The 14,287-nt window shown below is 39.0% G+C and overlaps 1 protein-coding gene across 2 annotated transcripts in view; it reads right to left on the reverse strand.

Moving 5' to 3' along the window:
- Nucleotides 1-218: 218 nt before the first annotated feature.
- ZC3H12B (zinc finger CCCH-type containing 12B) overlaps nt 219-14,287 on the reverse strand; it is a 57,920-nt gene continuing 43,851 nt past the window's right edge. For both annotated transcript variants that reach the window (XM_088478208.1, XM_088478207.1), the window contains exons 2-6: nt 12,757-13,575; nt 10,779-10,918; nt 8,440-8,674; nt 8,146-8,252; nt 219-2,133 (exon numbers count right to left, since the gene is read on the reverse strand). In XM_088478208.1, the coding sequence (XP_088334334.1) occupies nt 698-2,133; nt 8,146-8,252; nt 8,440-8,674; nt 10,779-10,918; nt 12,757-13,409 (2,571 nt within the window). In that variant the 5' untranslated portion in view covers nt 13,410-13,575 and the 3' untranslated portion in view covers nt 219-697. The remainder of the gene's footprint in view (nt 2,134-8,145; nt 8,253-8,439; nt 8,675-10,778; nt 10,919-12,756; nt 13,576-14,287) is intronic.

Consider the following 14,287-nt stretch of genomic DNA (forward strand, 5'->3'; position numbering starts at 1 on the left):
GACATAAAAATCACATTCATATCACTTACCCATATATGAAGAAAATCTGCATATTAATCTCTGCACTATACAAATATATCAGTGGCCCAAAATACAGTGTCATTGTGCAGTCAAAAGAATATTTTAAGCATCGACATCAGTAATTTTCTTTTTGGTTAAGCACTAGTTTAGGATAACACTATCTATATACAGATAGATAGATAGAGACACCTATCTATATACACAGCTGTACTGCAAAAACACAAGTAGGCATGCAATATAATTGCTAACAATATGAATAGGTGCTTCTATGAACAGCTAAAGAGACTTAACATAATGTAAGCAACTTATGTGCTTTGATGATTTGCTGGTTTCTCCAGCATCAGAGAGGTTAACATACCCTTCCATCTTCTTTATTAAGAATAGGAATGAGTGACATTGCCCCCCAAGGAACTGAGGTTTAACCTGCCGTGCAGGTTTAGCAGGGATAAATATATCTATACAATAAAATATGCACTCCTCTGAGAATGCTGTAAAGATCACAAAGTGTAGCTTAAAAAAATAAATTAAAAAAGTTTGTTGGTTCCATAAAGTTTATATGGAGGCAGAAAACCAATTCTTAGGTCATATGAGTAAGCAATAATGTGTAAAACACTGCCAGGTTTTATTCAGGCAACTTGATCAATAGATACTATTGTCCAGACATTATGGGTAGGAATTAACAGTGTTGATGACCCGATCTTAACCTTGAAACAATAATTGCTGCAAGCTGCTGGGCATCTGTCATGTGTGGATTCTTCTCCATGACTGAAAGCACCACCCCCGGTGGGAAGATGTTGCATAAGTTTTTGTAAGTTTGATACTGATGCTCTGGAATAATATGCTGCTCTCTGGGTTTGCAAGCAATAGGTGACCAGTGAGGAGATCGCCACAGTTGTTCCATCTTCTCAGGCATGCTTCTTACCATGACTGGTTCATAACAGGGTTGCATCAGACTATTACTCAATGGGTATGAGTGGTAGCCGTATGTGTCAGTGGGGCAAGGTAAAGGATCCCAGCTAGCATGCTGCTCACGGCATAATGGAGGTCTCCTTTGTCGCATGGGGTTACTCTCATAGAGACGCGAGTCAGATATGCTATCCATTCGGGTCATCACTAGGGCTCTACCAGGTTGAGCATTAGCCCCTGGGTGCATATTCTCTGGCACTGGGTAATCTCCAGGACAACTGGACCTTGCCCCAACAAGAGGATGCTGTATGTGCAGAGCTAGATGTGAAGACGACTGTTTACGTGGAATGTGCATGGGTTCTTCTTGACCATAGCTCTGCACTCGAGTAAGAGCTTCATGATAGCCATGTGCAAATGGTTGCAGTCTATTGTGTGGAGGAGCTCTTTGAGGCTTCATGGTGTCCTCACTGCCTGGGTTGGAGATACCCAAATATAGGTCGCTATATGAAGTGTATGAGTCACTGTTGGTGTGGCTCATGCAGCTTTCCGGACATGGGCTGGAATTCCTAGAAAAAGCTGCTCGGTCCTGCTCTGAACTGTAGTATTCTGAACTGTGCATATTGCTGATGCTCAGGTTAGAGAAGTCACTAAGCATTGAGTAGTAACCATGATCTCCTAGAGACTCATATTTTGGATAATCCTCAGTGTAACTCACAGAATTGCCATGGCTGTTAGTAACCAGAATCGGTGGATAGTGGACACTAGTCATGTGCTCCAGTGAGGACTTCTGGTGTGAAAACTGTGATGATCCAGGCACTGGGCTGCTTGCTGAGCGCGTATTCAAAGCACTGACGGCATGACTCTTGGGAGGAGGCAGGGTTGGGACGCTCAAGGCAGACACAAGAGATGGTACAGAGTTGGCCTCGGACTTGCGGGCTGCTGAAAGCCTCTGCTCTGGTTCCACAGCTGCAGAACGAATGCTTGGATCAGATTGTCTTTTGGGGGCAATTCGTTTTGTCTCAATAGATCCATCTCCCTTGGAATTAGAAATTACAGTTCCACATTTTACAAGCGCACCTTCACTCATTGTTTTGACTGCTGAAAGCTTAGCGCCTATTCTGAGTTCATCTGCCACTGACCGCAGAGGTTGGTTTGCTCGTTCAGGGTGGTAGTATTTACATTTGTGCCCATAGGTGCATTTTTTCCCTGGGAAAAAAATAAAAATTACAAATTTTATAAAGTTGGCTTACAGTTTATCGAACTGATTAACAAGTTTCACATTATTCAATTTTCAGTTGTATCTAATGTATGATCTTTTTGATTATGATTTCCCTATATTGATCTATATTTCTTTTAAGCAATCAATTATTAATTTAAGTGGAGAGAGACAGAAATAGAGAGAGCCAGAGAGATAGAAAGAGACAGAGCGCGAATGCAGGAGACGGAGAGAGAAAACACTGGCCACACAACAAGAGCCAGCAGTTGTGACTTTCATTTTATTTAATATACAGGTTGAGTCTGCCATATGCAAATATTCCGAAATACGGAATATTTTCAGCATGACTGAGATAGTGAAACCTTTGCTTTTTGATGGTTCAATGTACACAAACTTTGTTTAAAGCACACAATTATTAAAAATAAAGTATAAAATGACCTATAGGCTTTGTGTATAATGTGTATATGAAACAAATTAATTTCATGTATGTACACAAACTGTGTTGAACCACAAAATTATTGAAAAAATTGTATAAAATTACCTTCAGGCTGTGTGTATAAGGTGTATATAATACATAAATGCATTCTACGTTTAGATTTGGGTTCCATTCCCAAGATATCTCATTATGGTATACAAATATTCCTAAATACGGAATATTCCGATATCTAAAATACCCTTGGTCCCAAGCATTTTGGATATGGGAGACTCAACCTGTAATACCTTATTCAAGATTCACATGTATGGTACAGCAAAACATGGGTATGACAAAAAGTAACAATGGTAATGTACAATGTCAATGCAAGTTTTTCCTAATATATAACAAATAAATTAGGATAGAGAAACAAATAAATCAGGTCTGGGAAGAGAGAAGAGGGGAGGGTCAGATCTACATTTGAAAGGGTAGATTACACCCAAAAAAGCATGTCCATGGAGGTATTTATAGGTATCAGAGTCTTTGAATTCTCAGCAGTAGAACCAGGTCACAGTGAATGTTGAAAAGCAATCCACTGCTGACATGATCTCTTCCATGGCCATATACATATCTAATCTAGAAAGCTACTCTTTAGCCAATATATTACAGCTTTTGCGGTATTATTTATATGCTGCAAGTTGACTCCTAATACTTGGAAATAGGCAACTTGATCACATTCAGGATCCAAAACTCACTTCCCCTACTGTTTTCTTGGCCAACAATCTTAGACCAAAAAGAAGTAAATATGGGACAGCTCCTCCAAATATGGAGGGTAGGGCCTGTACCCTGGTAAATCTCCAACAAGCACCATAGAAACTTGGAAATATTTTGCTCAAGATACTAATGGCATCTATAGCACCTAGTAACGTCTTTGTATTAGGTCTCAATAACAGAAACACTCAGAGAAAACATGTAAGTATTTAAAAATATTCAACTACTGTTTATCAGTCATTTACAGAAAGTGCCATTGACCATAATTGTATAGACAGAGACGAACGCCGGCAACTGCACTGCAATTTGCCCCCCTCACGGCACGAGCTCACCCTGGAATTGCACATTTTTGCTCGCGGTCCTATGGGGCTGTGAACAGAAATGTGCGAGTCCTAAGGTACTGTAAAAGTGGCACACATCCGCACTCACAGGTGCAAGATCGCACCTAATTTGATCAAGCCCTGAGTGTCTGTTTTTTTTTTCTGTATACATAAACATTCCAAACGAGTCAATAAACATAGAGGTAATGATCTTTTGCCCTAATTCTGTCCAATTGTAGTGCTATTGTTCCATGTTTCTGAGTCTTCTTCCACAAGAGATTTCCTCAATAATGTGAAGCAGGGAAACAAAGACAATAAGTGTATAAATATAATGATCAGATGTAGTTGAATACAACCAATAGGCTGTATAAATAACACCAGTGTCTTTAAATGAAAACACCGTATATCCACTCCCAGTGTTCTCATGCAATAAAGGAAAGAGGTTCTGCTCACTTTTATCCTTACATGAGTAGATGAGGTGATCCTCATATAAAGGGATCTTTAACTCTAATGGATAAGTCACCATACCCCTTCACATGTGATAGATTAGAACAAAAAATGCTCACATAGTATCTTACATAGGTGAATGTGGTGATCCTCATATAAAGGTATCTTTAACTGTTATAGGTTAGTAACAAAACCTTTTACATGCATTGGACCATATCCGAAGTTGCAAAGATGCTCACACTAATGGGGGGCATCCACTAGACGATTTTAGCAGGCGATTGAACGATAACGATATCGTTATCGTTCAATCGTTTAAAAATCGTTTAAAAATAGTTTGCAAATCGTGCAGTAATTGTTTCTAACGATGCGCGCTCCCGCTGGTCGTTTGATCGTCTTCTCCATCGACTGAACATGCAGGTCAATTTCACTTGATTGCTTACAAATCGTTTACACATCGTTCACACTGAACGATCAAACGATGAACCACTATCTGCACACTATAGCTGAAAGCTCTCAATCACAGATTGAAACAACATAGTTTATCGTTAGATCGTTTGCAAATAGTTTGCAAATCTTTTGCATATAGTTCAGAGTGGAAGATCAAATTTCAAGGGAAACTTCAAGGGAAAATCGTTAAGAGGTTGGACAGGGAGTAGATCGTCTAGTGGATGTGCCCCATAAGGATGCTCACACTAAGGACCTCGCTCTGAATGAGGGCGGCCGCATCTATTTTTCGGGCCGACCTCCTGGCCGCTCGCTAGGCTGTGGGTGACCACCCACAGCTTTAGCAAGCGGCCAGGTTGATGGTCGCGATGGTTAAGATCATCGCGACCATCGGGGCTTGCGACGAGACCTTTGTAGTAGGGTCTTGTCTACCGCAAGCCCCAGAGAGCTTCCGGCTCTAATAGAGCCAGAAGCTCTCCCACTGACATCTCTGTTGATGTCACTGGGGCCGCCCACAAACGGCAGGCGTTCGTTTGGGAACGCCTCCGTTTGTGAAGCCACCCCCCACCAGGCCTACAAAACGGGACGAGCTGTCGATCACAATCGACAGCCGCCTCTTTTGTAGTGAGCCCCGGAGCGAGAGAATTTCTCTCTCGCTCTGGGGCTTGTGCACGCGCAGTGCGGCCGCTGCGCAGAGCCCAACATCAACCCACTTGCGAGCGAGTCTGAACGAGACCCTAAATCTTACATCAATGGGAATATGCACACTCTCATCAAGGTTTCTTTAGAACCTTTTGATTGTCCAAGGTCACAGGTGAATCATGTAATTAAGCACATAGAAACTTCTCATGGTGCAGTTTTTCCACAAAAGCAATTTTATTACATGAACAACAAATATAAATAAAAGGGTTTACTTTGTACCAGATGATGTATTGCAGATCCACAAAAACCATAAACAGCTACAGAACCTGGGTACTTCCAACACTGCAGAGGTCCTGGATCAAATGGTTTATGATAAAGTAAAAGTCCCCTTGTCACTCCTCCAACATGTTTCGACACCAATGTTCATGTTGCTCATGGAATAAAACTGCTTTTGTGGAAAAATTGCACCATGAGAAGTTTTTGTGTGCTTAATTACATGATTCTCCTGTGACCTTGGACAATCAAAAGGTTTTAAAGAAACCTTGATGAGAGTGCATATTCCCATTGATGTAAGATTTAGTGTGAGCATCCACTTGCAACTACGGATATGGTCCAATGCATGTAAAAGGTTTTGTTACTAACCTATAACAGTTAAAGATACCTTTATATGAGGATCACCACATTCACCTATGTAAGATACTATGTGAGCATTTTTTGTTCTAATCTATCACATGTGAAGGGGTATGGTGACTTATCCATTAGAGTTAAAGATCCCTTTATATGAGGATCACCTCATCTACTCATGTAAGGATAAAAGTGAGCAGAACCTCTTTCCTTTATTGCATGAGAACACTGGGAGTGGATATAAGGTGTTTTCATTTAAAGACACTGGTGTTATTTATACAGCCTATTGGTTGTATTCAACTACATCTGATCATTATATTTATACACTTATTGTCTTTGTTTCCCTGCTTCACATTATTGAGGAAATCTCTTGTGGAAGAAGACGCAGAAACATGGAACAATAGCACTACAATTGGACAGAATTGGCGCAGAAGATCATTACCTCTATGTTTATTTACTATATGTTATTGCAAGATTAGATGACTTGGATGAGGTATTTTCTTATGCTGACAATTTGGTAGCGCCCGGAACATGCCTATTTGTGTACCCTTTTATTCCAAACGAGTCAGGCTTCTAATCAAAGCATTATTATTTACTGAGGACTCAAGTTGACCATAAGACCAATATTCACTGTGAGAAAAATTAAGATCATCCTGTAAGCCATAAACTGCAAGTACCAATTGTCCAAGTCTCAAGACCCCTGGGGATCTCCAGCATTTCATAGCAGAAAGATTTGTTCCAGGAGGAAATTCTGGATTAAACTTAAGGTAAGTCAATTGGGAAGTGAGTGTGAAGATACAGTCCTCAATATCTTCCAAGGTGGGAGTAACGTAGGGTGTGTTATCCTAAAGAAGACCAGGATCTATGGCAAGTCTTCCAAACAGATAGGGCTGGAACACTTGAGTGTTTGAGACAATTTTAGAGATTTAATTTTACTTAAGAGGGCTTCTTTTTGGAGTGGTTTTCTTTTTAGATAAAGATCACAATTGTATGTGTGTCCCATTATCTACGCACTTATGTGCTTCCCAGAAGGTACGCTGACTACTAGTAATATGCATATATGCCTATATTTGATAAGTTAAATTAAAAGCTCATTCAATTCAAATGTTCAGCACCTAAGCGTTGTCGCGGGGATGAAAATAGATAAATATATGGGGGGCACGTTCTGACCATGTGATGGTATTAATACGATAAGTATAAGTAATAAGTTTGTCAGCTGATAACTAGTTGACCATATTTCAAAATTCATTGAGAGCCAAAATGGTCATCCTGTCCTAAAAACATGATACAGGTTGAATCTTCCATATTCAAAATGCTTGGGACCAAAGTATTTTGGATATTGGATTTTTCCATACTTTGGAATATTTGTTTATGTTTCATAAACACCTTATACGCATAGCCCAAAATTACATTTATACAATATTTTTAGTAGTCTTGTGCAAATAAAGTTTGTGTAAATACATTAAATTAATTTACGTTTCATATACACCTTATACACATAGCCTGAAGTTTATTTTATCTATTTTTTTAATACTTTTGTGCTTTAAACTAAATTTGTGTACACTGAACCATCAGAAAGCAACTGTCACTAGGTCAGTCGCGCTCTACAAATTCTGTATTTTGGAATTTTGGATATCGGAGACTCAACCTGTAATATTGAGGCTCACTATAACTTTGGACAAAAACTCTCCATGGAATCGGTATGACAAACCGTTGGACAAAAGCCCGGCGGATGTAATACCGACACCGGAAGACAGAAGACTGAAGATCCCTACAGGGTAAGTATTTTAACTATCCCTAATCCTCCCTTAGGGGTGCCTAACCTCCCCCCTAGTACCTAACCCTAACCTCCCCCCCCAGGGTTGCCTAGACCTAACTCCCCCTCCCCACACCCTAAACCTAACCCTCCCGAGGGTGTGCCTGACCCAAAGTCCCCCCGGGTGCCTCTAAACCTAACCCCCCCCCCCCACGGCTGTCCACTACCGACGCCTGGCTTACCTTCGTTCAGTATTCCAGGCGTCGGGATTTCAGCAGGTGGATAATGATAGGCGTCGGGATGTCGACGCCTTTCATTAGTCCCGTGCTGGGATTTCACAGTAGGGAAGTCGGCGGTCGGCATTGCGACCGCCGGCTTCCTGACCGCATACCCTCTACACGTACGCTTATTTTACCATGTGAACTGATGATATACTTTTAAGAACAACTAATAAAAAAAGTCAATAGTTGACATTGAATATAATGAGATGCAAGAAAGCTCCTTAATCACCTTAACAAATAGATATTTAAACAAACAAAAAAACAAAATACAAATTGACATATCAACTAATGTAAAGTTTGCTTACCATAGGGACATGGCTGCTTTTTATGCTCAGGAACAACAGGCTTTTTACGCAGGAAATTTTCCAAACTGGGCCCATGCCTCCCAAGAGGATCATCAGGAGGCATAAACCTGGAAAGAAATTGGATATGGTTGTCACGGGTACAGTTCATTCAATGTGGAGTTGGTTGAATATGATAAATTATTCAGCTTTCTTCATGATTAATTATCCATTTCCAAGATACCAGGATGTGAAACACTTTACTTTGCATTAATTAGATAAAAAATAAATATTAATCACAATCATGAAGACACTTACTTATCATTGACAAATGAATACATAAGAAGTCTCTCTTCTATAAACTTCTTCCACTCTGGCTTCTCGTTCTGAAGGTCTCGATAGTTGTCATTGGACACAATAATGCCATCAGAATCAAATGCCAGCTTAACTATGAATCGGTCATCATAGCAAACCACTCTGCGACCCTGCACCCTGCGGGATGGGGTAAACACCAAAATCTTCTCCTTCTCCAGCTTCCGTAGAACCTCCTGATCTGTGGAAATTGAGGAGTTTGTATTACATTAATATTGCAATGCTCCTCTATCTTTATTCGGTCTCCTTTATAATATCACCCTTATTTAACAGAGGATTTATTTTCTGTAACTACAGGTCACCCTCTCTATAAGTCCATTCTTGCTCTATTATAGCTTTTGTCCCTAAATTTAAGATGGCAGTATAAAGAAACAGCATTGTAGTAATAATATACAGATTACTGAATTACTTCAATGCAAAATGTTGAAATATGTTAAAGTTCTGTCAGCAAAAGAAGAGAAAATAATTCCTATAGTGGTGCACACACAGATGGATTTTTTTTTTTTAAATAGATACAATATCTTATTCTGTCAATCCCATATTTGATCCTATGATTAAGCTAACAAAGCGAAACGCGTGTTAGGGAAGGGAGATGCACGTGGCACACGCCGCTTAGCATGCGTTTGTTTTAATGTTAACCACTCATACTGTACAAATGGGTGCCCGTGAGACTATGACCGGAAATATTGCCAAAGCTAGTTGCAACTGATCGCCTGTGTAATGAGAAAATGAGATATGTAATGATAATATTGATCTCAGCGCTAGCCAGCTGGGAACTCGATATGTTATGTTATACTTTACAGACAGCTATCCAGTGAATTAAGGAGATTTAACGCTGATCTGTTCACAATATACCAGTTCCACATATACCCATCATTTATAAATTATCTCTATCATAATGAAGTGATGAAAACTCATAGGCTAAGTGTAGCCAATTTTTGAAAATCAGTGTCATCTCATTATAAATTTGTGTATCACAAGTGGCATTAGTTCAATCCAAAAGGGATGCATAAATGCAATTTAGCAACATAGTATACCAACCATAGAAAACAACCACAAGGTTATACCAAATAGGATGTGTTGCATTTTATTTGCAACACATCCTATTTTCATACTAGTGACAACATTTGTGTACCAACCTTACTGAATATAATGGTGAGATTTGTTAAAATACCTGAATTGTGCCAATTGGCTCAGTAAATCAATATATAATATTTGGATATGGATTAAGCCTATAACATCATTTATGGCTTTGCAGATACTTCTAATGAGATTATTCTCCAACCAATACTATCCATTCAGTAATATACACTGAATACAATTATGGGATGCGCTGATATTCTTGAATAAACTAATAATATTTATTAAACTAATATACACTGATCCTAATTGTGGGATTTGCTATTATTCTTAATTATATGGATCCTAGTGATTAGTAATAACATGAGGATGATGTGTAGTAATTGATTGTGGATTATGAGCAAGGAATTGTCAACAGACATTATTATATCAATTTTACAACAAATTATGTTTATCACACAAATTCCCTACTGAATTATGCATCTTTTGGTGATATAAGTAGGATCATTTTGATTGTAATTCATTCATGCAATTAGGTCTTAAATAGTCAATTCTATCGGGTGTCTAGAGACTTATAAGTCGTAACAATAAAATAAAATAATACAATAATACACAGACAACAAGTGTACCAGAGGAGGTAACATTAATTGTTTATTGAATATTTCTTATAATAATTCAATGATGTTTTTATAATGATATATAAAAATAAAAACAAATATTTTGCTGTACAGATTTTAGGGATAACATTAAAAGATATGTTTTATTAAATTTAATTTAGGGATAAAGTTATGTTTCACTTACCTATATGTTACAATAGCGGCATTCCTCATATCATACTGCCCTAGGGCTAATGAGCAACTATATGCCCCGAGTCCTTGGTCCTATCATTAATAGGAGTCACAATAAAAAATGGGATTGATAGAATAAGATATTGTATCTATGTAAAAAAAAAAAAAAAAACCATCTGTGTGTGCACCACTATAGGAATTATTTTCTCTTCTTTTGCTGACAGTACTTTATATTCCTGGTATCACCTCCCCTAAAAAAATATCAATTAATTATACATATGCTTATGGGAGATGATGGTTATTGGATATACTAATCATAATAAATAGTAGTCTGTGCGGATATTTCTCTTTCTTTTCGGATATGTTACAAGTTCTTTAGTGAACCCACATGTAAGGGTCACAAAAAAAAGTAATTACCTGCGATTGGGGCATCAGGACGAGATTGCTCTTTCCTCCACGCTGGCACAAACACAGTAATGTCTTTATGGCCTTTTTCCAGAAACCATTCCACAGCCAGCTGTATCCCTCGACAGGAGAAAACCTCTTTATTGCCATGACTGAAACACAAGAAAAAGGTTTAAAAAAAAGGGCAAAAACAATAAACTTCACACTTCATCTAGATACAATACACCTTTTCATTTAGTAGGTTTGATAACCCATTATAATCCAAAATGCTGATACATCACTGTGAAAAATATATGTAGAATTCTGATGTAAAAAAACACAGATAATAAAATTACTGTACAGATTACCCCACTTCACTACATAGGCGTTAAGTTCATATTTTGTTGAATTGTACCTGACCTGTCCAGAAAATCTACAGAATGATTACTCCGCTACCCATATTGCCCTATATTCTAAAAATAAAAGACTTTAGAACATAACATCGCATAGAGCTCTGCTATTACACAACTTTTAACACATTCAAAATGAGTCATGTGACAAGTGTGCAAGGCTCTCTTCATTATAACACACTGCAAAAGAGACAAGTGCAAGAAATGTATCTTGTTTTTGGCGATAACACAACTAGAAACATTGATCATATAACCTAAACCTTCCTTCACCTCATTACTAATTACATGCAATTTTATTATCCTTCACTAAATGAACAATATAAAAAGTTCTTTATTTCTTATTTGACATATTTAAAAAGATAAAACTGTAGTACTATGAGGCAAAATACACTCTGTACTGTTCACATTATGACTGAGGATATAACGAAGCTCCGTATGGGGGAGTTCAATTCAGTGCGATGTTGAATAGCCACGGGAGGGAGCTCCCGAAGCTATTCAATACACTGCGCTGTTTGGGCGGGCTATAGTATTTCTTCTCGTACCCCCCCTGGGGATGCGAGGAGAAATCCGACAAAAGTGCTAGGCTTAGCACAGTGCTAACAGCCGCGTGGCCGGCACTTCAGTAAGAGAATGCCGGTTCTCGCGCCTTAACACCCTTGTTAAGTCGCGAGAATCGGCATTCTCCAACAGAACAGCGTCGCTGAATTGAATAACTCTTGGAGCTCCCTCTCGGCGCTATTCCATTCGCGTTGAATTGCATTCCCCCTCCCCCCCCATGAATGATATAAAAGCACAGTACAAAATACATTATTCCCTATAGATAACCTGCAAGTTTCACTGTTACTGTTATCCAAAAAAAAAGTTTTAGCTTAGGGCAGAGGTTCCCAAACTCCACCATTACAGTCCAGGTTTTAAGGATCTCCATGCTTGCTTCTAGATGGTTACATCAAATTGACTGAAGTGCTAATTAAGTCATCTTTGCTCAAGCAGGATAGGATATCCTACAAACCTGGTTTGCAATGGCGGAGTTTGGGAACCTATTACTTAGGGGAAACCAGTGGCCTCTACATAGCTAAGCATTTTCCAGCATATGTGTCACACCTGTGCCAACACATGAAAAACGCACAAAAACACTTGTATTTCATACATTTTCCATACTGCGAGCAGGGCTTTGGTTTGGTGAAAGGGAAAAAACAGCATTAATACTGCAGAATAGAACTTGCTATTTTACAAAGTTTTGTCTGTCTACTAATTTGTAGGCTAAATTAATATCCATAGGTTAACAATTCATAAGGAACCAGTCAAGTTGCTGTTTGACTGAACCCTTTTATCATTATATGGCAAATACAGGGTTATGAACTTATGATTTCTTTCTGCTTAGCACAAAAGAAAAGCCTGTAATGTGCAGTGCACTGGTGCTACACGGTAATTATGTTATAAAGTAGCAGCCGCCAGTCATTGAGGTATAATTATTCATAGGTTTACAGCTACCACTAGCTTTGTGTGTAGAAGTATTTGAGATGCCACAATGGCTGTCCTGTATGGTGACAGCATGTGTTGGTTTGAATATTTTAAATGTGTGTAGAAATTTGTATACTAACCTCATTGCCACATTACTTCCATCGATGACAATCGGTCGGAGGTTGTCTGTGTTATCAACAACTTCATCTTCTAGAGACAGCTCCGGACTTGCAGTCTCTTTGGTGCAGGTGCCTCTGGGTACAAGGATGTTACTGATGCCGCTTCCGCTGCCTTGTGCTTCTGACTCTCCCTTATTCCCTAATCTCACCAGCTCAGCAAGGATATCATTAATAAGAGCATCGGCTCCCAGCTTGATGAGGACAGCTTGGATTTGTTCCCCACTGTAGCCCAACTTTAGGGCAAAGTCCATCTTGGCCTGGTATTCCTTGTCCAGATTGGTTTTAGCTTCTTCCAGCTTCATTTGGTTGTCAATGGGAACTTGAATGCTGCTCTGGGAGAAGCTAGGACGGTCCAAACAAGGGGATCTACAGAGCTGTCTGTGTGGCTTGCTTGAGAGGTCTATACCTTGGAAGAGAGTGTTGACGTAGCTTCCTATTCCAGTCCTCCCTCCCTGCTGTTCTGCTTCACTCTCCGAGCTGGTCCATTCATCAGATTCACCACTGCAGTCTCCCATGTCTTGTGAGTATTCCATCTCATTTGTAGCCGCCCTCTCTTCTTTGGACGGCTTCTTCTTTTCCATTTCCAGTTTTCTGACCATGGACCAGGCCGTCATCACGTTTAGCGGACGACCAGAAATCTCCAAGGTTCCCTCTTTCACCTTCAACACGATCAGTTATGTGCATTTAATATCATTTCAAAGGTTGTGCAAGACCTTCCTCAGCTCTGCCAAGTGAGTTTCTTGTAGGGTATGTTCTGAGGCAGAGAGAAATAATATACTCCTGCACAAAAGGAAAACAGGTTTGATGTCAATTGTATTGAAAATGTATTAACCTCATACTTACAGTAAATAGAACTAAAATTAGCATTTGACCTTTCAAATCCTAGAGCACTGTCTGGGCACCCACAAGCCTGCATATGTCTCCTGTTCTCCTTGAGGGAACAAAGTTCAGTATCTATAAAATATATTTTATAAACAATCCCTAAGTATGGCTGATAAAAAATTTCACAACAAACTACAGATTTCTTGACACAATAACTGAATGTTGCATGTTTCATATTATATGACGACATTGTCTAGTTTCCCTTCATGTGACGGACAGTTCACTGAAAGAAATGCAGGTGAAATAATTAACAGTGTACTTTACAATCTTAACAGGGATTTAATTAGTGATGTAATCAGTAACCAAAACAAAAGGAAACCTGGGTTTACAAGAGTAAATTCCAGCAAAAACTAGTTTCATTACCTGCGGTGACTCTCACTTCCATCTGTTCCAACAGAGCACTTAGACAAAAGTGCCCAGAAATGTTTGCAAACTGCTTATTTCTATGAAGAGCAGCCAGATATAATGCTTTCTTTCCAAAATAAACATATAGTAACACTTACAAACAAGTTATATGATACACATATATACACAAATACTGTACACATATAAATACTGTAGTTTCATTTTAGAAATTCCTTGCTGAAGAAAGCCTACAAGACTGGAAATC

The sequence above is a fragment of the Taudactylus pleione genome, unplaced genomic scaffold (genome assembly GCF_031769625.1).
Source record: "Taudactylus pleione unplaced genomic scaffold, aTauple2 ptg000211l, whole genome shotgun sequence".
Classification (NCBI taxonomy): Eukaryota; Metazoa; Chordata; class Amphibia; order Anura; family Myobatrachidae; genus Taudactylus; species Taudactylus pleione.